This window comes from Panthera onca, chromosome A3 (genome assembly GCF_046562875.1).
Source record: "Panthera onca isolate mPanOnc1 chromosome A3, mPanOnc1 haplotype 2, whole genome shotgun sequence".
NCBI lineage: Eukaryota > Metazoa > Chordata > Mammalia > Carnivora > Felidae > Panthera > Panthera onca.
In genome coordinates, this window is record NC_138341.1 from 138,510,662 (window position 1) to 138,535,026 (window position 24,365).

General features: G+C 69.6%; 1 protein-coding gene across 1 annotated transcript in view; it reads right to left on the reverse strand.

Moving 5' to 3' along the window:
* Positions 1-60: 60 nt before the first annotated feature.
* The window catches only part of LAMA5 (laminin subunit alpha 5), a 50,362-nt gene continuing 26,057 nt past the window's right edge, over positions 61-24,365 (reverse strand). The window contains exons 16-80 of the mRNA XM_081795395.1: positions 24,216-24,353; positions 23,686-23,738; positions 23,347-23,452; positions 23,178-23,230; positions 22,983-23,088; positions 22,561-22,660; positions 22,302-22,458; positions 22,028-22,166; positions 21,556-21,698; positions 21,372-21,478; positions 21,117-21,270; positions 20,413-20,573; positions 20,203-20,311; positions 18,905-19,002; positions 18,622-18,823; positions 18,408-18,534; positions 17,681-17,820; positions 16,894-17,009; positions 16,547-16,758; positions 15,998-16,202; positions 15,660-15,804; positions 15,300-15,440; positions 14,996-15,157; positions 14,684-14,785; positions 14,496-14,579; positions 13,609-13,839; positions 13,018-13,131; positions 12,650-12,777; positions 12,367-12,447; positions 12,039-12,253; positions 11,758-11,858; positions 11,469-11,649; positions 11,227-11,376; positions 10,541-10,692; positions 10,362-10,472; positions 10,067-10,178; positions 9,256-9,426; positions 8,879-9,075; positions 8,648-8,764; positions 8,356-8,510; positions 7,929-8,070; positions 7,723-7,825; positions 7,050-7,160; positions 6,149-6,328; positions 5,910-6,058; positions 5,659-5,829; positions 5,402-5,538; positions 5,155-5,308; positions 4,885-5,018; positions 4,647-4,809; positions 4,119-4,253; positions 3,657-3,805; positions 3,455-3,587; positions 3,228-3,371; positions 2,994-3,124; positions 2,727-2,891; positions 2,501-2,639; positions 2,245-2,390; positions 1,984-2,176; positions 1,744-1,908; positions 1,465-1,621; positions 1,219-1,352; positions 1,028-1,121; positions 735-857; positions 61-550 (exon numbers count right to left, since the gene is read on the reverse strand). Coding sequence (XP_081651521.1) covers positions 411-550; positions 735-857; positions 1,028-1,121; positions 1,219-1,352; positions 1,465-1,621; positions 1,744-1,908; positions 1,984-2,176; positions 2,245-2,390; positions 2,501-2,639; positions 2,727-2,891; positions 2,994-3,124; positions 3,228-3,371; positions 3,455-3,587; positions 3,657-3,805; positions 4,119-4,253; positions 4,647-4,809; positions 4,885-5,018; positions 5,155-5,308; positions 5,402-5,538; positions 5,659-5,829; positions 5,910-6,058; positions 6,149-6,328; positions 7,050-7,160; positions 7,723-7,825; positions 7,929-8,070; positions 8,356-8,510; positions 8,648-8,764; positions 8,879-9,075; positions 9,256-9,426; positions 10,067-10,178; positions 10,362-10,472; positions 10,541-10,692; positions 11,227-11,376; positions 11,469-11,649; positions 11,758-11,858; positions 12,039-12,253; positions 12,367-12,447; positions 12,650-12,777; positions 13,018-13,131; positions 13,609-13,839; positions 14,496-14,579; positions 14,684-14,785; positions 14,996-15,157; positions 15,300-15,440; positions 15,660-15,804; positions 15,998-16,202; positions 16,547-16,758; positions 16,894-17,009; positions 17,681-17,820; positions 18,408-18,534; positions 18,622-18,823; positions 18,905-19,002; positions 20,203-20,311; positions 20,413-20,573; positions 21,117-21,270; positions 21,372-21,478; positions 21,556-21,698; positions 22,028-22,166; positions 22,302-22,458; positions 22,561-22,660; positions 22,983-23,088; positions 23,178-23,230; positions 23,347-23,452; positions 23,686-23,738; positions 24,216-24,353 — 9,068 coding nt within the window. The 3' untranslated portion in view covers positions 61-410. The remainder of the gene's footprint in view (positions 551-734; positions 858-1,027; positions 1,122-1,218; positions 1,353-1,464; positions 1,622-1,743; positions 1,909-1,983; positions 2,177-2,244; positions 2,391-2,500; positions 2,640-2,726; positions 2,892-2,993; positions 3,125-3,227; positions 3,372-3,454; positions 3,588-3,656; positions 3,806-4,118; positions 4,254-4,646; positions 4,810-4,884; positions 5,019-5,154; positions 5,309-5,401; positions 5,539-5,658; positions 5,830-5,909; positions 6,059-6,148; positions 6,329-7,049; positions 7,161-7,722; positions 7,826-7,928; positions 8,071-8,355; positions 8,511-8,647; positions 8,765-8,878; positions 9,076-9,255; positions 9,427-10,066; positions 10,179-10,361; positions 10,473-10,540; positions 10,693-11,226; positions 11,377-11,468; positions 11,650-11,757; positions 11,859-12,038; positions 12,254-12,366; positions 12,448-12,649; positions 12,778-13,017; positions 13,132-13,608; positions 13,840-14,495; positions 14,580-14,683; positions 14,786-14,995; positions 15,158-15,299; positions 15,441-15,659; positions 15,805-15,997; positions 16,203-16,546; positions 16,759-16,893; positions 17,010-17,680; positions 17,821-18,407; positions 18,535-18,621; positions 18,824-18,904; positions 19,003-20,202; positions 20,312-20,412; positions 20,574-21,116; positions 21,271-21,371; positions 21,479-21,555; positions 21,699-22,027; positions 22,167-22,301; positions 22,459-22,560; positions 22,661-22,982; positions 23,089-23,177; positions 23,231-23,346; positions 23,453-23,685; positions 23,739-24,215; positions 24,354-24,365) is intronic.

Consider the following 24,365-nt stretch of genomic DNA (forward strand, 5'->3'; position numbering starts at 1 on the left):
TCCGGAGGCTAGATCGCCTCTGACTGCTTTTCTCCTCTCACAATTAAAGTCAACGCTCCGTTAAACAGAAGTAGTAACTTTTTAATTTCAGAAGCAGGGCAGATTTCTCACGTTACTAAAAATTGGTGGAGGAAAATCTCAACGAAACTGAAAGATAAAACGTATTAAAAACCCCAGTTTATAGAATTTATCCTTTTGTTTAAAGAGATATAACTTAAAGCCATTTCCAGAAAGAAGATTCATCACCCCTAGAACCTAGAATCCAGACAGACACAGACTTTGAAACAGCAGAGGGCAGGGCCTGCGGGCTCTGAGGTGGGAGCCCGCCTGCCTGGGGCGGCCCTCCCGTGGACTCCAGGCCCGGGGCCCCTGAGGACTTGTCCTGCACGGCCACTGGAGGGGCAGCCGCGCTAGGTGGCGGGGCAGCCGCTGGCCCCCACTGCCCCCTGAACACCCACAGAGCGAGGCCAGGTGACGGGGGACCGGTTCACCACCAGGTTCCTCATGCAGCCATGGTAGGCCAGAGGCCCAGCCTGTGTGTTCGTGGGCCCTGGGGGCACAAAGGAAGATGGGGGACAGGTTGGAACAGAGGCCAATGTCCCACCAGCAGCGCCCCCTCCCCCAAAACCTGTCTCCCCGGCTGCCCCATCCCAGAAGGTGGGGTGGAAGCAGAGGGATCCCAGCACCTGATCCTTCAGGGGCCACTCCCACCCCCAGGCAGAGGCCACACTCACCGGGCAGGCCCCCAAGGTGCAGAGGGGCCAGGGCGTCCCCTGAGGCCACTGCCACCGTGGGGCCTCGGGTGCCGTTGGTCTGTGTGTCCACCGTCAGCTGGAGGGTATTCCCGCCTTTGGTCACTGCGGGCACAGGGTCCTTGTAACTGGGCTGGGAGGGGCCTGGGCTGTTTGCCCAGGGGGTCCCACTGGGGGGTCCCACTGGGCGGTCTGCGGCTGCCCCTCCTGGGCACTCCCCCAAGCACAAAGGCGCGGGGTGGGAGCTCGGCCATGGGAGGGGGGGCCCGGCTCACCTGCCAGTCGGTGCCACTGCCCGTCACACAGGGCTGCGGGGCACGTCACCCACGTGGAGAACTCCCCGCCACCGTCGTCCGCCCGCAGCAGGACCTGGGGCGGGGCGGGTGAGTCAGGAGAGCGTCCCTAACCCAGGTCCACACTGTGGTGTGGGAGCAGCGCCCCCCACGCCGCCCCCCGCCCGACCTACCTTCTTCTCTTGCAGCTGCAGCTGCAGGTAGGGGGGCGCCCGGCCCCGGCCCAGGTGGAAGAGGAGGCCGGAAGCGGTCTGGGGCCGTACCTCCAGCTCCAGGCTCACGTCAAGAAGGGTGACCCCCAGGGTGTCTGTGGGGAGGCGCTGTGAGGGAGGGAGGCGGGGCTGCCCGGCCCCCCCCCCCCCCCCCCAGAGCCCCACTCCCTCCCCAGAGGGCTGGGGGCGCACTGATGCCCTACGGACCTGCGGTGACGACTCCCCCGCTCTCTGCGAAGAATAGGCCCTTCTCCAGGGGGCCTGAGAAGCATGGTGTGACCCCCACCACACGTGTGGGGGGCCCCAGAGGCCGCCCATCCAGCCTCAGTCTCCTCACACAGCCGCTGAAGCCGCTGACGGTCACCTGTGGGGCACAGACGGGCTGGTGTGGGGAGGGCTCCGGAGCCCCGGGAGGGGAGTTCAGCTGGGGGGTGAGGAGCAAGGTGGTTCTCGGGGGTGTGGGGGGGGCGCTGAGGTGCTTCTCACTGGGGGCCTAGGGCTGAAGCCACTGGCAGGAAGGCCCCCCACGAAGAGAGTTTGGGGCCGGGGGTTCCCTGGCTCCTCGCGCCGCTGGCCAGGCCGCTCCCGGTCCTGGGCCCGGACCCCGTCTGTCACCAGCTGGATCCGAGTCTTTTCCCACCGCACAGACACCTGGGGGCGGGAGGGGGCGTGTCAGAGCGGGAGCTCCCAGGGCCCTGCCCGTGTCCCCTGCCCTCAGTGCCTCACCACGTGCCACCGGCCAGCCCGTGAACGCCGGCGGCTCTGGACACGGAGCCGGGGCCCGGGACCTTCTGTCTGAGCGACGAAGCGTCCGTGGCTCAGGAGGAGAAGCAGGGAGGGGCTGCCGGCCATGAGAGGGGCGGCGAGGAGCAGGAGTCCTCGGGGGGCGCGAGGGCGGACCAGCATCGAGACCTGGGACCTGGAAGCCAAGCGGCGCTATCAGCCTGGGCGGCCCCCCCACACCCACCCCACCTGGCCCAGACTTACCAGTTCCCCGGGGGGGCGGGGACGTGGGCAAACTCTAGGTGACTGGGCAAGGGCCCCCCAAACTGGTAGGCATCTCGGGGGGTCCCGAGGGGCCGGGGTGGTGCGCAGGCAGGGTCCCGGGGGGGCTGGCGGCTGCGTCGGGAAGCCTGGGGGCGGGGGGTGGCGGGGTGGTCAGATGGGACGCAGGAATGTGTGGGGGCCGCCTTCCGGCAGTCCCCAGCTCCGCCTCGCTCACGCTGCCCTCCCCGCGCCCTACCTTCCGCAGCGCTGCAGCCCGCGGTCCTTGAGGTGCCCGCCCAGGGGTCTGGGCACGTGGCGCAGGAGCGCAGTCTGCGGTCACGTTGACGCTTTTGGAGTACTGCTGCAGGTCGAACACACGCTGCGGCCCCAGGAGCCTGGGGGGGGGCGCAGTGTGGTCAGCGTCGGGGGGGTGGGGGGTGGGGGGATGGGTGGCGGCCCCCACACCGCCGCCCGAGGCTCACCGCAGCACGAAGACATTGCTGATGCAGCCACTGAAGAAGTCGCCAGGCTCCGGCCTGCCTCCCAAGGACAGCTCAGCGGCTCGGGGAGGCTGGGGCTGGGGCCCGGGGGACGGCCCCTGGTGGGGCTTCATCTGCTGAAGTTGGTCATCCACATAGAGCCAGACCCTGAGGGGGACAGCAGCGTTTCCCCCACCCTGCCCTGCCGGTGGCCCTGCCGCCACCCTGTCCCCCAGCACCGCAGCCAGAGGCCCCGCGGGCTGGGCTCACCCTGTGTCGTTGCTGTAGAAAGCGACGTAATGGGGGGCACCGTCAGCAAAGCCGTCGCGAGTTTTCACCTCCGTCCTCAACAGCCGGAGCGTCACGCGGCCCTGCTTCAGGGACACCTGGCACAGCTCATCCTGGGGACAGCGGCCAGGTCAGCGCACCAGGCCGGGGCACGCCTCCTGCCCTCCAGCCGCCCGAGCCCCAGGCGGCCGCTGCCGGGAGCGGGCGCTGACGCACCTCGGATCCTCGGCGGTAGAGCAGACCGCTGTCCCGCGTGCTGCGGAAGCCGAATCCCGAGTAGACGCGGCCCGTGAGGGGAGCGACGTGAGGGAGCTCCAGGGACAGGAAGCCGTCGCCGTGGAAAGTCACGGCCCGTTGCATCTACGGGAGGAGGACGGTGACGGCGAGGGCCCCGGACACGGGCCCGGAGAGGGTGCCGCCGGCCAGGGCGGGGGCGGGCTCACCAGCAGGTCGGCGGTGCAGCCCGCGCTCACGCCGGTCGTGTTCAGCCTCTTGAGGTCCACGTACTTGCCCAGAGCCTTGATGCCCTTGATGCAGCCGCGGATGGAGCCTCCGGAGGGGAAGAGCTGCCGCAGGCTGCGGGGGAGGGGCGTCAGGGCCAGCGCCCGGCCGGAGGCCCCGCCCGCCCCGGCACCGCGGGCTCACCTGGGGGGCAGCTGGTCCGGGGGCACGCCCCCCAGGTAGTAGGCGTCCGCCAGCTCCAGCGAGTTGTCCCGGTCCACGCTGAACACGGAGCTCCTTTCCACGCGCACCAGCACGCGCTTGCGGTTTTCCGCCAGCAGGAACACCTGGATCTGCGAGACGCCCGCGTGCGGGGGCTTCAGGGTGACCCCTGGGCCCCGCCGGCCACCCCCCCAGCCTCACCGCCGAGGGTGAGCCCGGGGCCCCGCCGGCCCCCCCCCCCCAGCCTCACCGCCGAGGGTGACCCCGGGCCCCGCCGGCCCCCCCCCCCCAGCCTCACCGCCGAGGGTGACCCCAGGCCCCGCCGGCCCCCCCCCCCCCCCCCCGCCTCACCGCCGAGGGTGACCCCGGGCCCCGCCGGCCCTCCCCCAGCCTCACCGCCGAGGGTGACCCCGGGGCCCCGCCGGCCGCCCCCCCCAGCCTCACCGCCTTGCTGGCGGAGGTCAGGGCCTGCAGCTTGTGCGCCAGGTTGTGGGGTGGTTGTGCCTCCTGCAGGCCGGTGCCAAAGTCATAGAGGAGGGTGAGGTTGCCCTTCCGCACTGCCAGGCACAGGAACTGGTCCTGGGGGGTGGGGGGGACGAGCAGGGTCGGTACGGGGTGGTGGGGGCAGGGTCCGTATGGGCTGGGGGTGCTGGGGAGGAGGAGCGGGGTCAGTATGGGGTGGGCGGTGGGAGTGCTAGGGAGCGGAGAGCAGGGTCAGTACGGGGCGGGGCTAGGGAGTGGGGAGCAGGGCTGGTACGGGGGAGGGGGGGCCGGGGGAGTGGCGAGCAAGGCCGGCAGGGTGGGGAGGGGAGGAGCTAGGAAGAGAGCAAGGTCGGTAACGCAGTGGGGCACTGGGGAGCGGGGAGCAGGGCTGGTACCGGGGGGAGGCTGGAGAGGGGGCGCGAGGTCGGTACAGGGTGGTGGGGGGAGGGGGCGCGCTGGGGCCGGGCTGGGGCCGGGCCGCGGACGTGCCTGGTGGTGCAGGAAAAAGATGATCCCGTTGGAGGACACGAGCCGGAGCTCCTGCTCGAAACGCTTCGTGTGGCTTATCTGACTGCCCACGCTGATGCGAGCGAAGCCTGAGCCGTCCAGGTAGGAGCCATCGGTGAGCCACGGGTCCCCGGTCGCCTTGGAGCTACCGGTCAGAGGTCACAGGGTCAGCCAAGAGCAGGCCACGCGCAGGTGAGGGCCGGGCCCCGGCTGCACGTACCGGGCACAGGGCTTGTCCACGGCCGTGTCCAGCTGGAAGGTCTCCTCGAAGTTATAGAGACTGAAAACCTCCTCGTTGAGCGTGTCCATCTCGACGCAGCCAAGGTAGCCGGGAAAGCGGAGGGGCTCCGGGGGCTGTGGGCACAGGGCACACGTCAGGGCGCCCCTCACCCAGGGCAGACCCCAGTTGGGGAGCCCACGGTGTAGCATGCGGGACCGCAGCCACACACGGAGCGGGGCCTGGCGGGACGGAGCGCGGGCCCAGGCTCACCGTGAAGTCGCTGGGGTAGCCCCCCACGTAGAAGACGAAGTTGTCAGGATGCAGGCTGAGCAGCCCCTGGGCCCCAGGGGCCACCGTGTCGGCCTTGATCTCATGGACCGTCTGCTTCTCCACCGTGATGGACATGTGGCCGAACTGGAGGGTCCTGAGGGCAGAGGGGGTGGTGAGGGGTGGACCCCACCAGGTGGCAGGGGAAGCACGGGGCGGGGGGGGGGGGGGGGGGGGCCCGGCCACCCACCTGTCGATGCTGACTGCGGCGAACTGCTCCCCTATGTTCTCGTCCACGCTCAGGGTGGCGGGGCCCGCCTCCCCCAGGCGGTACACCCAGTGCACCTTCTGGTCGCGCAGAGCCACGCCCATGTAGTCGCCAACAGCCTGTGGAGGCGGCGGGAGACTCAGCAGGACAGGGTCCCAGCACAGCAACATACCCCGCCCCCCGCCAACCTGGTGCCTGGCTCCACCCAGACCGCCGTGCCCACTGTGCCCACCCAGTACCTGGCGGCTGCCCATGTACAGCACGAAGCGGTCCCCGGTGACCTGGCCAGACGCCAGCTTTGGACTCTGGAGGTAGAACTTGAGAGCGGTGTAGGCGGCGAGGTCGGAGAGGTCCCGAGGGGCACGCAGCTGCACCCCCGAGCGCCCATTGAACTTCATGGGCACCTTGACCTATGCAGGGGGTGTGTGGCTCATCAGCGTCCACCGTCTCACCCCCCGGACGCCCGCTCTCCCCCGGCACTCGTGCCCACCTTGCTGGCAGCCCCCCGGGCTTGGGCAATGAGCTCCCGCACGCGGCCGATGTTGGTGGACAAGGCCAGGCTGGCGTTGTGCGCCCCACGGTTTTCCAGGAGGCTCAGCTTGGCCAGCAGCCGTGGCAGCGTCTTCTCCAGGGTGGACACTGCGGGGAGCAGAGGGGGTGACCCCGATGGCCCCGTCTCACAGGCTCCCAGGCCACCCCCATCGGGGGCACCGCACCCCAGGCGCCCACCTGAGCGGCCCGCGTCCAGGACCGCCTGGCCCAGGTCCTGGCTCCGCAGGCCCCCGTACTGGCCCTGCCACCGCTCCAAGTTCTGCTGCATGTCCTGAATCCGGGACTGCACACGGGTGGCCGTGTCCTGGGCTCCAGTGGCCACGGCTTTGGCATGAGCGATCTTCCTGCTCGTCTCGTCTGTGGTGGGCAGCGGACAGGCACGTTCAGAGCGACGCAGGCAAGGACCACCCCGGCTTCACCTCCCATCCGGGGAGACCGCCAGCTCCCCCCAGAGCTCACGAGAACAAGCACTGGGAACGCCGCTGTCTGTCCTGTCCTCTCCTCTACCAGATGGTGCCTTTTACGCCAGCTTCTCAGACCACAGCCCGGTCACCCTAACGCCCACTCCCCGTGGCCACCGTCCTCCGTCCCAGGGCCCTGCCTCCCCGTGGCCACCGTCCTTTGTCCCGGGGCCCTGCTAAGTCTCCACGGCCCCATTTGCAAGCTTGCTGGCACGTTCTACCCTCGAGCGGGCAGCCACACGGTCGGACCTGGGTGGGGCACACCGGTCCTTGCCCAGAGGCCTTGCCTGCGTCCTTGGCTCCGGCCACAACGGCCACCTCGGTCCCACCTACACCTCATGTCCTCCAGCCACCCCCGTCCTCCCTTGGACATCCTTCCCGGGAGCCAGGTCCTGCCCAATGCCCCAAACCCCTGGGGGTGAAATGTCCCCACTACACACTCCCCGTGCAGCCACCCTGCCCCAAAGGCAGGGTCCCAGGGCTGGGGCTACCCGAGTGTGAACACGTCCCCCGTCGGAGCCCACTGGGGAGCACGGACCAGCACGACGCCCGTGTGGGGGAGGGGTCTGTTCGCCCCAGGACAAGCGGAAGGTGAGGCCAGACGGAGACCAACCTACCTGTGTCCATGGCCAACATGGCCTGTACCTCCCGGATTCGGGCTGCCAGCTGCTCCTTCTTGGCCTGGGCATCTCGGAGCGGGGTCCCGGTGCCCTGGAGGGTAGCCCGCGCTGTGGCGGAAGGCAGCCTCAGCCCCGGGAGCCCCTCCTCCCCCACTCCTGACAGGCAGGCCCAGCCCTCTCTGCCGGCCCGACCAGCGAGGATGGACCCAGGCCGACATGCACACAGATGGGGACATCTGGGCACGAGGGCCCCCAGCTTGGGCAGGTGCTGGAGTGATGGGCTCCTGGCAGCCACCCGGTCCCTCCGCAGGCGTAATTATCCCCATCTCGTACATAAGATAACGGAACCTCGGAAGAGCTGGGCCACCGTCTGTGGGCTGCACACGCCCCGAGGTTCTGGCAGCAGAGGGAGCGTTCCTGCCACCTTTTTTCATGCCACAGGCTGCTGTGCACACGGCCCCCAAATCGGGACAGTAGCAAAGACCCTTCCCGGGCCCGTTGCAAGGTCGGGGGAGTGGTGGCCCTCTGCATGGCTGCCAGGGCAGCACGCGGACGGTGACCGGGATTCCCCCACAGGCAGCCCTCCCCCTCCCTCACGCCGTCACCTACGACTCCCCTCCCCAAACGTGAGCGGGCACAAAGGGCCCGCCCCCGTCCCCCCAGCACTCACCACGGCCCAACCTCTGCTCCTCCCGGAGGACGGCCTCCACCAGGGCGCTGCTGTTGGCCAACAGCTGCCGGGCTCGGGGCTCCAGGCCCCGCCGCACCACCGTCTGCAGACACGGGGACGGACCCGGGTCACACCCGCCTGGCGGGAGCCGGGGCAGGGGGAGGGCAGGGGCTCCTGCGGGGCTGTGGGGAGGGGCGGGGCCTCACCGCCCACGTGCGGCTCGCCTCCTGCAGCGCCTGGCCAGCAGCGCCCTCCGCGGCCTGCACAGCTTGGAGGATGCTGCCGTAGGCGTTAGCGGCCTCGATGGCCCGCTGGATGAAACGGTCCCGGTTGACTCCTTGGATGATGCTGTGGGGGGCGGGAGAGGGACGCTGGCTGTGCGGCCGGGGGGACCCAGACATCCTCGGGCCCTCCCTCCTGCCATCGCAGCTGCCAGGCCCGCCCGCCCGCCCCCTCCAGCCCCCCACGCTTCATCCCTTCCCTGCTCCCTGCCAGGTGTGCCCTCCTTGTAAGCTTACGGCCAGTTGGGGTCAGGGCTTCTGCCCAGACCTTGTGGGCAACAGCAGCCTCTCCGAGAGCCCTCCCAGACCCGCCGCGTCCCAGAGAGGACCTGGCACTTCTCGGGCCTCGCACCTGGTCAGGTTGACGGCCAGCTGGTCCAGCTGCCGCGCGTGCGCCTCGGCGGCCTCCACCAGTTCCACCCTGCTGCTCGCCGGGGAGAAGGCCCGCATCTTCTCCAGCAGCGGGGTCCGGGCCCCGTCCAGGTTTGCGGCCAGGTGCTCGTACTCCTGGGGGTGGGGAGGGCCAAATGGGACCTTCAACCCGACCCCCTACTCGCTCTCACCTGATGTGGGGACCCGGAGGCGCGTCCTACACGCAAAGCCCCACCCGGACCTGCCTGGGTGCCCCCAGGAGTGGCACTCACCTCCCGGGCCTGGTCCATGCCGTGCAGGCGCTCCGAGAGCTGGGCCAGGATGTTGCGGGCCGCCTGCAGGGTGGCACTCAGAGTGGCATTGTCCCTGGACAGCTCCTGCTTCCGTTGCTGGAGGCCACAGGGAAGGAGAGGGTAACGGGGACAAAAAGATGGGACAACGTAACAAGGAGCTTGCGGGGCAGGAAGGTGAGTGGGAGAGGCAAGGAGAGGAGGGCCCCTCACCAGGACCTCCTCCAAGCGCTCCTGGTTTTGGCTGTTGAGTTCCTCCGCCTCCCGAATGGTGCCCACCGCCCGGTTCAGGGCCCCTCGAAGGTCCATGAGGCCGGCCTCGTGCCGGGCCAGCTGGTCTCGGGTGCGCTCGGCCAGTGCCCGGTTCCCCTCCCAGCGGCTGGTCAGTTGTTCCTGTACGCGGGCCAGCACTGGCCAAGACCCCACACAGGGATGGGGGTGCAGGCGGAACTCCCGAGGCCCTGGTCCCGCCCGGTCCCCGATGCCCCACCTCAAGCCCATCTCAGCCATTCTGGGCTGACCATCCCCCCCCTGGGGCTCCCGGACCAGTCCCTCCCCATCCCTCCTTCTCTGGGACCCACACCACTCACGTCTCCGGGCTTTGTCCAGCTCAGCCTCAGCCGCTGCTCTCGGGGCGCCCAGGTCTCGGGCCCGCATCTCCCCAAGCAGTCGCTCCACCTCGGCCAGCGTCCGGCGCACGAGCTCACCCGACGGGGCTGAGACGTTGGCCGGGAACAGGTGGTCTGTCTGGGACTCAAGCTCTACAGGGGCAGGGGTGGGGGCTGTCAAGGCCAGCCCGCGGCCCAGGCCGACCTCTGCCCACTAGACCCCGCCTGAGCACGCTCAGGGCACCAGCACATGACCCGGAAACGCCCTGGATGAGTCGAAAGACCCTGGCTCCAAGCCACGGCTGTGCTCGGCTGCTGGGCCGCCTGACCTCCTCACCCCCACCCCAAACCCTGCCGCCCGTCTGCTCAGCCCGTCCCCTCGGCTTCCTTGCCTGGCCAGCTCCTGCTCCAGGACAGCAGTGGGCTGAAATCTCCCCTCCTCCCTGACCCCTGGGCCAGGCCTGCGCCCCCCAGTCTCTTCTTGCTGTGACTGATCTGTTCGTAAGTTTTTCCAGGGAATGGGGCACCACCAGAAGGGGGCACGGTATCCCCAGAGAGCGGGGGCACGCCCCACAGCATCCGCCTGCCCGCTCCTCTCCGGCCACACCTGCATCCCCTCCTGCCCCCTGCTGTGCCCTGCGGCCCACTCAGGCACGGCACCATCTCCCCGTCGACACAGCCAACTCTGCGGGGCTCTTCGGCACCAGGCCCCCTGGAGGCAGCACTTCCGGCTCGGACCCTGAGCACCATTCTGCTTGCCCGCCATCCCCTGCCCAGCTGGGTTCGCCCCTACCACTCAGGATGCGGTCCACAGCCCTGATGGATGCCAGCAGTGTCTGCGCCCGGCCCAGCGAGGCCTCAGTGCCGTCCAGCAGCCGGCTAGCCCGGGCTAGGGCTCTTGCGGCCTGTGGACACAGCGCCCCGTCAGAACACGGCACGGAGAATCAGGGGCGAGAGCAGACAGTCGGGGGCCCTGGGAGAGGACCTCCGGAGGTCCAGGCCGCTGCGGGAAGGGGTGTTCCAGGGGAGGAGCATCCCCGGGAGCGTTGGGGGAGGGGCCTCCCCGCAGGCGTTCCCCAGGGTCCTGCCTGGCCGTCCAGCCTCTGCGTGTCCCGTCCGAGGCCTGAGCTCTGTCGTTCCAGGGCCTCCAGCTGCTGTGCTGTCTCATGGCGGGGGCCCGGCGGACTCCGGAGCTGGCTCTGGGGAGGAGAGAAGGTGAGAACCTGCGCCCTGGGAGGACAGGCTGGGGGGCCGGACTGACATGTACCTTCAGGTCAGTGATGGAGGCATTCAGCCCGTGCAGCCGGGCCCAGGCCACCGAGCTGGCGCTGACTCCGTGCAACTGCTCCCGGATGGCAGGGAGGAGGGCGCCGGCCTGCTCGAGGTCGTCCAGGAGCAGCACCACACAGTGGTCACACACTGTAGGCAGCACGGGCGAGGGCGGGGTGGAGGGGGAGTCAGTATGGGGTCGGGGGTTGGCGTGGGGCCAGGGAAGGAATCGGGGGGATGGTGTGGTGGGGACAGGTCAGCCAAGGATCACAGAACTGACGCAGGAATGTTGAGCTACGCTGAAAGTGACGCGCTTAGTAAGGGTCAGAGGCGAGCACGGGGATCACAGGATCAACCGAAAGGTCGGCACGGACTCAGAAAGTCAGCAGGGAACCGGGCAGGTGCCAGGAAGCGGGTAGAAGGTCAGGGTGGGTCCAGGGGTGCTAAGGACCGGTTGGGGAGTCCAGGACTTGGGGACCAGAAGGAAGCAGTGGGTCAGCATGAAGTTCAGGGACCCCTCGGAAAACTGAGAGGGAGTTGGGGTCACAGCGTTTCTCTGGAAGTTGAAGTTAGCACAGGGACTGCCAGGTCACGAGGGGCTGGGACCCACACGCCCACAGGCAGACCTGGGAGGAGGCAGGGACGGGCATGGCTGGCGGAGCAGGGCCAGAGCACGGGGCACACCTTCGCAGTGGACGCCGCGGTCCCCAGGCCCGTCGGGCACCGGCACCTGGTGCTGGTGACTGCAGGTGTCACAGCGCTCCCCGCTGAGCCCGGGGGGGCACGTGCAGTGGCCGGTGTGCAGGTCACAGTGGCCCCCCTGGCACCGGCAGCCTAGGTACGGAGGGGCGGGGTGAGCGCTGGCAGAAGGTTGGCGGGGGGGGGGGGGTTGGGGGCCGGCCACCCCACGGCTCCCCGGTACTCACGCCTGCAGCCCTGCTCGGGGCGCCCCCAGTGGCCCGGGGCGCACTCACGGCACTGGGGCCCTCCCGCCCCTGGCCGGCAGTGGCACTGCCCACTCTGGGGGTGGCACTCAGAGCCCTCCGCGGCTGGTCCGCAGGCACACGGGCGGCAGCCCCCACAGCTCTGGAAGCCGAAGTGTCCTTCCTGCGGCACAGACCACCTTGATGGCGGGGTGCCCCCGGCTGGGAGGCCCCGCCCCCCAGCCGCAGGCCCCGCCCCCAGCCGCAGGCTCCGCCCCCCGGGCAGCCCTACCTGACAGCGGTCACAGCGCGGGCCTGTCACGCCTGGCTTGCACACGCAGTGCCCGCTGTGGGGGTCACAGGTCTCCGTCCCGCACGGGGAGCAGTCACACCCTGCAGAAGGGGTGACGCGGCAAGAGCCCTGAAGCCCCTCCCTCACCGGGCTCCTCCTCGCCGCCGCACTCGGACCTGAGCCCCTCGCTCCGCCCGGCCGCCCCCCTCCTCCATCCCGTGGCAGCCCCCACGGCGGCCTGCTCGCCGCCCCCCGCCCTCCCCCGCGGCCCCCGCGCCTACGGGTGCAGTTGCCGGGCAGCAGGGCGTTGCCGTAGAAGCCGGGGGCGCAGCTCTCGCAGCGGGGCCCGGCGGTGTGGCGCAGGCAGCCGCGGCAGGCGCCCGTCAGGGGGTCGCAGTCGCTGAAGAGCAGGTTGGGGTCACCGTTGCCACTGCAGTCGCACGGCTGGCATGAGCTGCCCAGCACCATGGGGTTCCCGAAGAAGCCCGGCGCGCACCTGGGGACGGTGGCAAGGTGAGCGGCCTGTGTCCCTCCGCCCACCCACCCATACACATGCCGACTCACGTGCGCACCCCCCACAGCCCCCGCCCCCACGCCCAGCTAGCTCACCGCTCGCAGGAGGCGCCCGCATAGCCGGGTTTGCAGAGACACTGTGTGCGGCCACCTCGCAGGACGCAGCCCACCGCGAAGCTGTGTGGGCGGAGATGGTCTTGTTACAGCGGTACACCCACCAGGGGCCCCCACCCGGAAAGCCCACCTCAGCTGTCCCCGCCTCCAGAGGGCAGTGCTGACCCAAGAGGGTAGGGGATGGTGACCTTCCACACTGGGCTGCAAGGGAGCGTGGCCACCAGCCGCCCTTTGGGGGGACCCTGGACCGGCTGGCCCAGCTTACTTGTTGGAAGGCACGGCGAGGGGGCAGGGGCAGCTGACACAGGGGGCCGTCGGGTCCTCGGACCCACTGCGAACAAAGCCAGCCTGGCAGTGCTCGCAGCGGTCGCCCTCGGTGTTGTGCTGGCAGCCCTGGGGCGGAAGGCACAGGTGGGGGTGCTGACGACACAGGCCCTGCTCCTCACAGCAGGGTCTGATCAGCCCTCCCGCCAGCCGTGCCAGGGACTCTGTGCCCAAGGCCAGCCGGTGCCCCGCCCAGGACACCTCCCTCCACCCGCACCCCAGCGTGGCCACAACCGCTGATCCAAGGGCCCTGGTCTCCCCGAGTCTGTGTCTCGGTGGGCTGCCCGGCCTCTGCTGGGCCCTACTCACCTCGCAGATGCCCGAGCCGGGGAGGCAGCGGTCTGAGTGGCCGTGGCACTGACAGGGGACACAGCGACCCAAGAAGAGACCTTTGACGTCCCGGTAATAGCCGGGGGCACACTCCTGGGGGCAGAGGCACAGTCCTCAGGAAAGGAAGCAGAGCCAGCCCCAGAGCGCAGACGAGGGACCATGCTCTCAGGCCCTCAGGAATCCTGGCCCTGACCGGCTGGAGACATGAAGTCAGATCCCCAAAGGCATACGGACGCCCTGACCCCGGTGAGCAGCCCCCCAGTGTGGGCTGGGCCGCCTCTCTCTCCTCCAGATGCCTCTTCTGACTGGGCGGGCGCTCAGTGACGAACCCCTCGGACAGACAAGCAGGTGGACGAATGCGTGAAGGGGAGGAGGGCGGGCAGGTGTGGGACGCGGCGACGCCGGGGTGGGCCCGCGGACGCAGGCGGACCAGGCAGTGAAGGGATGCGGCGCGGCCGTGTGTACGGAGGGCCGGGCAGGGACACGGGTGACAGGGGAGGGGCAGACAGATCAGCCGGCGGGCGGGAGGCGAACGGGGAGACGGAACGGGGCCGCCTGCCCCCACCTCACCTGGCAGGAATCCCCAAGGTAGTTGGCAGGGCACATGCACGACTCCACGTTGCTGGCTGGAGGCCCCCCGCCCGCCTCGCCGGCCACCTCCAGCGCCACCCTGCGCAGGGAGACGGCCGAGGAGGTCTGGGAGAAGAGAGCGCGAATGTGCAGCTCCTCCAGGCCCGCCAGCACCATCATGAGCTCCTCGCGGGACACGGCGCTGTGGGTCTCCGTGTGCCGGAAGTTCCCCTGCGGGCCGTGACGGTGCTCAGCGGGGCAGGACGGGTGACTTCGGGGCCGGAACAGCCCAACCACCCGTGGGGGGACCGGCCCCGGCCCCCCACCTCCCACGGAGCACAGACACCACCTCCAGACGTGATAAGGATTCAAACGCATGGAGGAGATGCTTTGAATTTTAGAACAAAACGCAGGTGAGCATTTTCTAATTCCAGAGACTGACCCGTGAACGAGACACGGAAACACTAACCACACGTGAAAAATCTAGAACTCTGAATCCGTTAAACATCTGAATTTCCGTTCACCCGAAGACACCTTAGATAGAGACCCAGACAGGCCACGAGCTGGGAGGAGAGCCGCTGCTCCCGAGGTAGACACGGGGAGGCCGGGGCAAAAGGCAGTTGGACCCGCAGGGCCGCCGGGCACCCCAGCAGCTGCTCGGCCGTTGGGGGTCAGGGCCCCGCGGGCCGGCAGGCGGCCGGGAGCGCCACGGGCACGGGCGGCCAGAGCAGCGGGTGGCGATGTGCGCGGGGGAGGGGCCGAGCTCCCGCTCCCAGGCCCCGTTTTCTGTCCCGGAGAGCGGGCACGGCAGCCTCAGGCCCCCTGGGCTCCCCTGGGCCGTGCCAGGATCCAGGATGGCCCCGGGTGCCCGGACCAGCTCTGCTCACCTCCACCAGCTGCAGCTGCCCGCGGTGGACGTGGCCGGGCGCCGGGTACGCCGGCTCCAGGAACATGATGCTCATCTGGTTGCCCTGGGGAGGCGCGCGGGCAGATGAGGGCCGGCAGCCGGGCTGCCCGCCGTCCCGCTCGGCGGTGCCCGCCAACCCGCGCAGCCGCACCCGCCCCGTCCGGCTACCTGCAGCACTACGTCCGGCCTGCTTTCCATGGGGATGAACACGTCTCCCCGCTGGGTCTCCGAGTGAAGTTCGTAGCGGAGGGTGCCGCCATAGGATGACACCTGGAGGCAGGGCACAGAGACGTGACCCGGCCAGACCCTGACCGCGGGCGCAGGGTCACCAGCAACGGGGCTGGGCTGGGCCCCGGGCACCCTCACAGAGCCCCTATCCCGCCCTGGACGTGGGCACCTCACTGCTGTCCTCCCCCAGCCTCCAGGGGGTTCCTGGACACCCTCACAGTGCCGTCCCCAGGGCCGGCCTCGCTCGCTCACCTTGTCCCCCAGGTAGGAGGGTGGGGCCTGCCAGTACAGCTCAGGGAAGGCCTCGGCCCCGAGCCGCAAGTCGGCGTAGAGCAGCTCCGAGGCCGCCCGCAGCTCGTGAGGCACCACCTGCCGGTCGCTGCTCGCCAGCGTCCAGCCCTCCATGTCCACAAGCTGTGGGCACACAGGAGGGGCGCGGGGTGAGCACCCTCACGTGCCACGGGGCCCGTCCCGCACCCGGGGCCTGCCGGTTGGGGGTCACGTGTCCCCTCTGGGAGGCGGCCCTGCCCCAGTCCAGGTCCTGCTGACTGCACACCTCCCGGCGGGTGTGGGCCGAGCTCCCACAGCGCTCGGTGGCCCCGAAGCAGAAGCAGCGGGTGCAGCCTTTTGGGTTGGCAGCGTCCAGGAAGAAGGTCCCCAGGCGGCACTGGTCACACCTCAGGCCCTGCACGTTCTCCTGGGGGCGGGTGGACAGGGCAGGTCGGTCGGCCACGTGCTGTGGGCTCAACCACCCTGGCTCGCTGTCACCCGCTCGCTGACGGGCTGAGTCCCCAGAATCGGCCGGGAAGCCCCCAGGGCCCCCAGAGGAGGAGTTTCAGCGGCTGAGGCAACACAGGAGGTGGGGCATCAGGCCGTGGAGGCCACCTAGGCCCCCCCCCCCCCCCCGGCCCCTCACCTTGCAGTAGCACTGGCCCGTGAGGGGGTCGCACACGCCGGGCGTGGAGCCCGCTTCATGGCAGTCACAGGGGCGACAACTGGGGTAGCCGTGGAAGCCAGGGGCACAGGTGTCACAGCGGCGCCCGGCCACATTGGGTCTGCACCTGCCAGAGGAAGTTCAGACGCTGGCCGGGCCTCTCCTCCACGCTTACTGAGACCACAGGTGGCCCCCAAGGCAGCGGATCCCCAAGGTGTAACCCCCCCTCCAGACCTGGGGGGAGGTGCTCTCAGTGGCAGTGCCATCCCTGACCCAGGACCGACCCCGGGCCATGGTGACAGCCCCACTGCCCAGCTCACTTGCACTGGCCACTGTCCATGTCACAGGTGGGATCCGTAAGCTCCTGGACACCAGGCCCCGAGCAGTTACACTCCTCACAGCCAACCAGGGGGTGGCAGCCAAAGGTCAGGGGCTGACAGACGATGCAGTCGGGCGGGACGGTGCGAGGCGGGCAGACACAGCGGCCGGTGAGCTCATCACACAGGCGGCCTCGGCAGTCACAGGCTGCAGAGCACGGGCACGGGCGTGGTGAACCCTCTGCCCCATCAGACGCCGGGGGTCCGGGCCCGAGGACACCCCGCCCCACCCCACCCCGGCCCGGTTTCGCCAAGCTCCAGGCCGCCTGGCCCAGGCGGCTCCTCTGATGTGCGGTCAGTTGCCCAGAATCGCTGTCCGGTCCCCGGACCCTGTCTGACAGCGAAGCCACGGGCTGCCTGAGGTCCTACAGACGGGGCAGCACAGCTCTAGAACTTTCTCCTGGCCACCATACCCACACTTCCTTCCACTGGGAAGCCTCCCTGGGATTAGGACCTTCCTTCGCCGGCACCCCCGGGGACTGAATTACTCACGCCTGCAGCTGGGGAAGCCCCAGTAGCCAGTGGCACAACGGGAGCAGTCACGGCCGATGACATGGGCACGGCAGGGACACTGGCCCCCAAAGGGCTCACATGTGGGGCCCGTGGCTCCCATTTCATGGCAGCCACAAGGCCGAGCCCCGTTATTATAGAAGAGAGAGAGAGAGGAGGCTGCATCGTGACAGAACTGGGACGAGCTGCTGGGGCTGGGGTGAGAATGAGGTGGTGAGGCCCAGTCCCCATCCAGAGCCCCGCCCCCAGCCCCACCCACCGCCCCGCCTCCGGCCCCGCCCCACCCCGGAGCCCCGCCTCCAGCCCCGCCCGGCCCCAGCCCAGTCCACCTGATGTGGTATCCCTGGCTGGCACACTGGCTGATGAAGTCGTAGGATTTGTCCAGGGGCTCCTCTCGGAGGTAGCCGGAGCTGTAGGCCTCCTCGGGGACCACCAGCACGTACTCCTAGAGCACCAAGGCCTAGTCACCTTCCCGTGGGCCCAGGGGAGGACCCAGGCTGGGGAAGTAGACCAGAGCCTGCCGGAAGCAGCACATCACGAAGGGGGGTGGGGGCAATGGGGTGGGGGCGGGGGGGTCCCTGGGACCGGCCAGGGTCCAGCCAGGCAGCTAAGACGGCAATGGCCGCACCACACCCAACCCCGGGCCCCAGCAAGGCTGGCAGGTGTTGGGTGCCCAGTGGGCTGCTCAGAAGGGAGGTCGGCTTCTGGAGCCTAAGGGACGCTTAGGGTTGTGATGCTCAGCGATAAAGAAGCGTCCAGCCTCTTGGTGCCCCCCTCCCATCCTTGTCTGCCAGACATGCCTTTGCCCTCCCTCTCCGTCCCTCTAGGCCTCCTCCTCCGAGAAGGCCACCCTGACCAGCAGGGCTCCAGGGGGATAGCAGGCAACATCTTGGCTCTTAGATACCCTCCCCCCTCCACCAGCCTCACAGCCTGGCCCGGAGGTCCGTGGAGCCCGCTCTCCCTGGCACCTGGTGTGGGGCTGGGCCACGCAGATGGACACAACCTGCCTGAGGTGACCGATGGTGTGACGCGTTCAGGACATCCATACCCGGAGACGCTAGCCCCACGTCGGGCCCCAAGACATCTGCGTGCAGACATGGCGTCCTCGGGACTCACCAGCCAGAGCCACCGGTCCTCGGGCACACGCACGGTCACGGTGAGCTCGCTGTCGGTCACATCCAGGACGGCCTGGCCCTCACACACCACCAGGGTGCGGCAGCCATAGCCGTGTGGGCAGAAGCTGGCGTTGGCGTGGCCTGGAGGGGGATGAAAAGGCAGGTTGGCGCACATCCTCCACGCCCCACAGACCAGCCGTGGCCCCGTGGCCTCATTCCGGGGTCACTCCCAGAGCCACCAGGGAAGAAGAGATGGCCACGGGACAGCGCCCTGCCCACCGAGGGGCGTGCATCTGCGATGCACAAGGCGGACATGTGACCGCGCGTCAGGCCTCTCCGGCTGGGCCCGCTTGCGCTACGTGAATCGGGTGTGGCCACACACAGAGGCCCGCTAGGCACGGGTCCCGAGCTCGGCCGAGCAAAAACGAAGCAGACACACACGTGAGAACACAGGTGCCGTCGACACGTGTCCCGCGGTGAAGCCTGGATTACCCGCCTACGTGACAGGGCGAGCCCCGACTCTGGAAGGGAATCGAGCGAATCCGGGAAGGGGGCCCGGAGGCCGGGGCTGCCGCCTGCCCTGGGCCCTGGGCCCCTCCTCTGAGAGCCGACAGCTCTCGCGACGTCCGCACCTCGCGATGACCACACGAGGGGCCGTGCGAGGAGACCCCCGACGGGCTGGCTCCTCGTCCGGGGGTCCGCCCCCACGGCCCGCCCCAGCCACTCACCCTGCCAGACTCGGCCCCCGCTGACGAGGACCTCCACGGTGAAGGTGGGGTGCGCCGGCTGGTAGCCATGCAGCAGGAAGGCGTAGCGGCCCAGCGCGGGCACGTGGGTGGTGAAGACCACAGTCCCCTGCAGGGAGAGGCTGCGCTGAGCGGGCGCGGGGGTAGGAGTGCGAGCCGGGCTGGAGGGTGGAGTCCTCCCGGCCTGGGCCCTCACCTGGGGGTGGCGCAGCAGGGTGGGCTCCACGTCGGGGTCCACGGCAGTGGAGGGCCGAGGCTGGGGCCCTGGCGGGAGCGCGCCGGGCGCGAAGTCCTGCGAGCGGGCCAGGGGGAGGCCGGGAGGCAGCGGCAGCACGCGGCAGTCCCGCAGGATGACGGGCTGGGGCGGCTTCGGGAAGCGCGACGGCAGGCAGGTGGCACTGGAGGGGGCGCGGGAGTGAGTCCCCGCGGGCCGGCCGGCGTGCCCCGCCAGCGGTCCCGGCCCCTCCCGGCCCCGCCACCTGCTGGGCTCGAAGGCACCGTGGCTGCTGACGCAGCGGACCCGGGGCTCCACGAACTCCAAGCTGAATGTCTCCACGGGCACCAGGGTGACGCCGTGCTGTGGACAGAGGGCCAGGCGTGGACGTGCGCGTGGGGCCCTCCCACACCCCGCGTCGGCCCCGCGTCCCGCTCTCCACGCCTAGTCCCCGGTTCCTCTGGCTGCACGAACACTGGCCCTCGACTGCAGCGTCTAGACCAGAGCCCTTCTCAGCTCTCCTCGGGGCCACCCTCCCGTCTCCCCTCCGCCACCCATCCTGTCACTCTCTGCGGCTCCTCGACCGCGACCTCCCCCCTCGGCTCCAGCGACAATATCTTGTGTGGCAGATACGACAAACGCGAGACACCAAAGCTGCCCAGGAAACCCCACAGCGGAGGCGGGGACACCTGCCCTGGGAGATTCCGGTAACAAAGCTCCAGAACGCACTGATGAGATGGCGCGCTCAGTGCCGGGGGGGTGGCCACGGGGGCCGAGGGGCGTCGCAGGGGCGTGCTGCTTCCCGGCCTGGGTGTGGGGGGTGAGGGAGAGCCACGCTGGGCTGTGCACGCGAGGCAGGTCTGGGTCCCCGCCACAGGGCTGAGCAGAGACACAGGCCCCTTTACGTCAGCTGGTCGGGCGGGAGCCCTGCGGCCGTGTCTTCAGCAACACGCGTGAAACACACCAGCCCCAGAAAGCGCACGGAGGGGGTGCGGCGGGCAGCCACGGGGCTCCCTCTCCCTTTGTGAGTCTTTCCCGACATGCGACGCTTTTATAACGGCACGTGCGGGAGTAGATCCATTTTTTAAAGGGCGGGAAACGTAACACTGGTCTTGTGAGAGCGAGCGTCACCCGCCCTGAGCTTTATCGAGGGCACGTCTCCGCTCGCTCCTGGGCGTCCGCGACGTTAGCACGGCACGATGCTTCGTGCCCAGGCAGGTGCAGGGGCCCGTGTCGCGGCAACGTCATCCTCGTTCTCAGAGCACGGAGGACGACCAGGAGCCAACGACCCCGCCGAACAGACCCCTTCACACCGCGATGTTCTTGCAAATTATACCAGGAGGCGGTTTTTTGTTAACATAGTCACTTTCTCCTCCTCTCCAATCCCCACGAGCCGTGCGCGCACCCCCTCCCCACGAGCCGTGCGCGCACTGACGGCGGGGCGGCTGCTGGGCCCCTGGGCTCCCCACACTCTTCTACTTCTATGCCGTCTGAAATCTTCCGAAAGGCGGGAAGCCACAGGGGGGCCCTGGGGCCCATGCAGGTCAGGGGTCAGGGCCTCACCAGGAAGAAGCGTGCCTGCTTGGCCGTGAGCCGGACGCTGGCCTCCGTGTCCAGGTGGAAGACCGCCAGGTGGTGCTGCGTGTCCAGGGCGGCGCCCCGGCACAGGGTGCTGGGGACGGGGGCGGGGTGGTCAGCGGGTGGGGCAGCCCCGGGGCCCAAGCCCTCCCACGCGTCCCCCCCAGACCCGAATCCTCTCCCACTCCCACAGACCTGTAGAGGCAGGGGTGCAAAGTGAGTGCCCCCTGCTGAGGGGCCCGCCGCGGGACGTGCACGCCTACGCCCGCCTCCTGGCGGGCGTCCTCATTGGCATACTCCACCACCAGGACGTAGCGGCCCGGCTGTGGCACAGCCACCTGAAGCTGAACGTCCACCTGGGAGTGGGGGGGACAGAGTGATCAGAGGCCCCACCGGCAGAACGAGACCCCGTGCACTCCCTGGGCACCCCTGGGCACAGCCCTTACCACCTCCCCCCGACAGCCTCCCCCCCCCCCCCCCCCCCCAGGTCTGAGTCTGCACCTGCTGTCCTTGCCCGGGGCACTCCTCCCAGGACACCCCCATGGCCACTTGGCCTCCAACCTCTGCTCACTCCAAGCCTCCCCTGCCTTCCCAAGGCCTCTTGGCCTCAGTGCTGCTGAGTGCTTGCTGCCCGGAGGCCCAGCCCGGGTCTTCAGAGAGAACAAATGACTCTCTGCCTCCTCGTGATAAGCTGGGGGGGGAGGGGGGGTCAGCGACACCCCATTTACAAATGAGGCTCCAAGGCTGTCTTGACTCCCGACGTCAAACCTGTGGCCTTGCCTGCACCTGTGTGCCGTCACCGCGGCACGGGCCCTCCCTCCCCCAACCTCCAGCCAAGGGCACGCCTTCCCCAGATCTTGACCCTGCCTGCCCCTCTGTGGGGTCCCAGGGACACGCACGTCACTGCCCAGGCAGGCGGCCAGGGGCGGGTGCGAAGGGCTGAGCTGCTCCGTGGGGCACGGCCAGGGCAAGCTGTTGTCACGGCGACACAGGGCCTCGGTTCCTGCAGCTGAGGGGAAGCCATCCAGGGGCAGGTGCGTGTAGAGGAGGCAGCTGGGTTGGGGGGAGGGCGGGGGACACAGAATGCCGTCAGCAGGGACACGCAGTGGGCACAGTGAGGGTCAGGCCTCCACCCCCACCAGGCCGGCCCTCACTTCTCCCTGGAGCGCTGCTCAGCAGGCCGGAACGTGCAGGCCTCGGTCACCCGCAGCTGCAGGAGGGCCGCCTCGTAGTAGGTGCTGGGTAGAAGGACCACATAGTCCTGGCGGGCGGGGGGAGAGGTATGTACTAGGGCCCCGTCCGCGGGCCCTGATCCACCCCGCTCAGCCCCCGCCTCACCAGGAGCACCCCCTCAGCCTCCACGAGCAGGGCCCAGGCGCCGGGGTTCAGCACAAAGGGCTCCCCAAAGCCCCTCTGGGGCACGGTGACAAAGGCAGGCTCCGTGCTGGGTGGGAAGGTGACAGGCTGGCTCTGCTCCGTACCTGGGGACGTGGACCGTGAGACTCCTAGTCTCAGCCCACGGGCCACCACGGGCTGCAGCTCCCCCAGGGCACAGGCCGGCCCCCCACCCACACATGGGCCCCCAGTGGGGCTGGGGCAGAAGTGGGAGGGTAGGGGGTGGGGCAGGAGCAGCTGGGGCGGGGCTGGGCGGGACTGGGGGGGGGTAGGGCAGCGGAGTGGGCAGCAGGGCTGGGGTGGGGCGGGCAGCGGGGCTGGGGCGGGGCGGGCAGCGGGGCTGGGGCGGAGTGGGCAGCGGGGCTGGGGCGGGGCGGGCAGCGGCACAGGCGGCGAGAGGCCCCCAGGCACTCACAGTTGGTGCAGGTGGCAAACTTGCCCTCCTCCTGCACAGAGACTCGCCCGCTCACAGTGCTGGACCCGCGGTTGACGAACCGGAAGACGAGCCGGAAGAGGTCAGGGGAGGTCACGTTCAGCCTCACCACGATCCTGGGCTGGGGGGAGCGGGGACACGGAGAGTCGGGGTCGCCCCTCCCTGGCCATTCCCAGCCTGGTCCCCCGCCCGCCCCATCTGCCGGCCACAGTGGGGACTCGACGCTGAGACCTGGGCCGGGCAGCTCCCCACCCACCTGGATGGGCGACATTTGCGCGTAGCCCCTCCAGCCGAAGCTCTCGAACTCGAGGGGGTTGAAGCCGAAGCGCGCGGTGCGGCCCTCGGGCGTGGCCGCCTCCTCCAGCTCCAGGCGTAGGTCGTGTAGGTCAGGGAGGTAGTGGTCTCGCGCCGGCCTGGCCACGACAGGGGTGGTCAAGGGCAGTCCCCCGGGGCCCCTACCGGACGAGCTGCCTCTCCGGCCCCCTGCCCTCCAGCCCCCCGGGTGGGGCACCCACTCGGCACAGGTGAGGCCCTGGGTGTTGGGGCGGCACCGGCAGGCGCCCGTCCGCGGGTCACAGCCCTGTCCCAGCGCACCGCCGACGTCACACCGGCAGCCTGCGACAGGAGAGAGCCAGGTCAGTGCCGCCCACCCCCAGCCGGCCTTGGCGCTTTTCCCACACCGGGCCCGGGCCCCTGGGGCTCGGTCTACTATCTGCAGAGAGCAACTGGGCCACAAAGCCCACTCCCACGACCCGCAGGGGCCGCCTGGGGCTCCGGACAGTGATGAGACCCTGGGGCCGACTAGTGACGTCTGCCAGGGGCACGGGAGAGAGAGGGCGGCCCCCGTGCCCAGCACAGGCCTGGCCAGGCTTTCGGAGGCTGCCCGACGAGTGCCCGCACGACAGCCAGGCCCTCCCCGCGGGACGCAGTCACTCACTGCGGCAGCCAAAGTAGTCAGCTCGGTCCAGCCCGAAGAAGCCGTCCCGGCACGCTGCGCAGGCCTGGCCACACACGTGAGGCTTGCAGGAGCACTGGCCGTCGCCCTGTGGCCGGGCGAAAAGGTGAGACCGAGCAGGGAGGGTCGGGACGCGCCTGCCCCACAGCCCCCGGGCACCTCGGCCCCCAGACTCACCGGCCGGCATTCGGCGACTCCACCCAGCGTGCCCCGGGGATCACAGCTGCAGCCTAGGGGAGAGGCAGAGCGGGCCTGGACCCTGCGGGGCTGGCACTCGCCTCCCTACACCGCTCCCGTGCCCCAGAGCCTCCCCAGCACTCGGACACCCACCCACCCCCAGACTCACGGGTGCAGCCCTCGGGGTTGCTGGGACTCAGCCCCCAGAACCCGGGTTTACAGCGATCGCAGCTCGGCCCCTCCACATGAGCCCGGCACGTACAAGGGGCCTGTGCCTGGGAGAAGATGAGACTGAGGGTCGGAATGGGTCCCTGCCCTTCTACCCGAAACCCTTAGCCCTGGAGCCCTGACCCTGCCCCATCTCGGGCATGTCCCCGGGATGCAGACTGAGGACCAGCCAAGGGAACAAACGGGCCCTGAGGTTGCCAAGGCGACAGGGCAGCAAGGGAAGCGATGGTCTCCCTGGAGGTGACAGGCTGAACTCCACTGAGGGCTGACCTGGGCTCACCTCAGGACGGGTATGATCGGCCGGGGCCAGGCCGGCAGGGTGGCAGGACCCAGCTGTGGGGAGACACGGGCTCTGGTCACTTCTCAGTCACTGACTCAGGGCCGAGGGCTTCCCCGGGCCCGGCCAGGACCCACGGCTCCGTGGGAGCCAGCGCACGTGCCTCCCACTCATGTGAAGAGGCGGGCAAACACGTGCAGGGTGCCTCTGTGCTCTGGTTCCCTCGGCTACAAAGGCACGTGCCCTCCCCCGCCACAGGGAACAGGTGCAAACGTGTGGACACACGCTGTAGGCGCACAGAGCACGTGAACACGGCGAGGGAACACGCGCTCCCGAGAACAATCACGTGAAAACGTGTGCGCGCACTTACGAGGCCCACAGACGCACATACGTGGCACGCGGGCCCCCACGTGAGCACAGTGCGTGAACGGCCACACGAACGCACGCGTGAGCACACAAAGCGCGTGGACGGGCGTGGGCACACAGGAACGAAGGGGCAGCTACACGGACCACGCACCCCGCGCCGGCCTCACCTTCACAGGAGGGGAAGTTGTAGGCGCCGGGCACGCAGGCGTCACATCGCAGCCCCGTCACGTGGGGCCGGCAGCTGCACTGCCCGCTCCGGGGGTCACAGGCGGCGTGCAGGGAGCCCTCGGCGGAGCAGCGGCAGGCTGGGTGAGAAA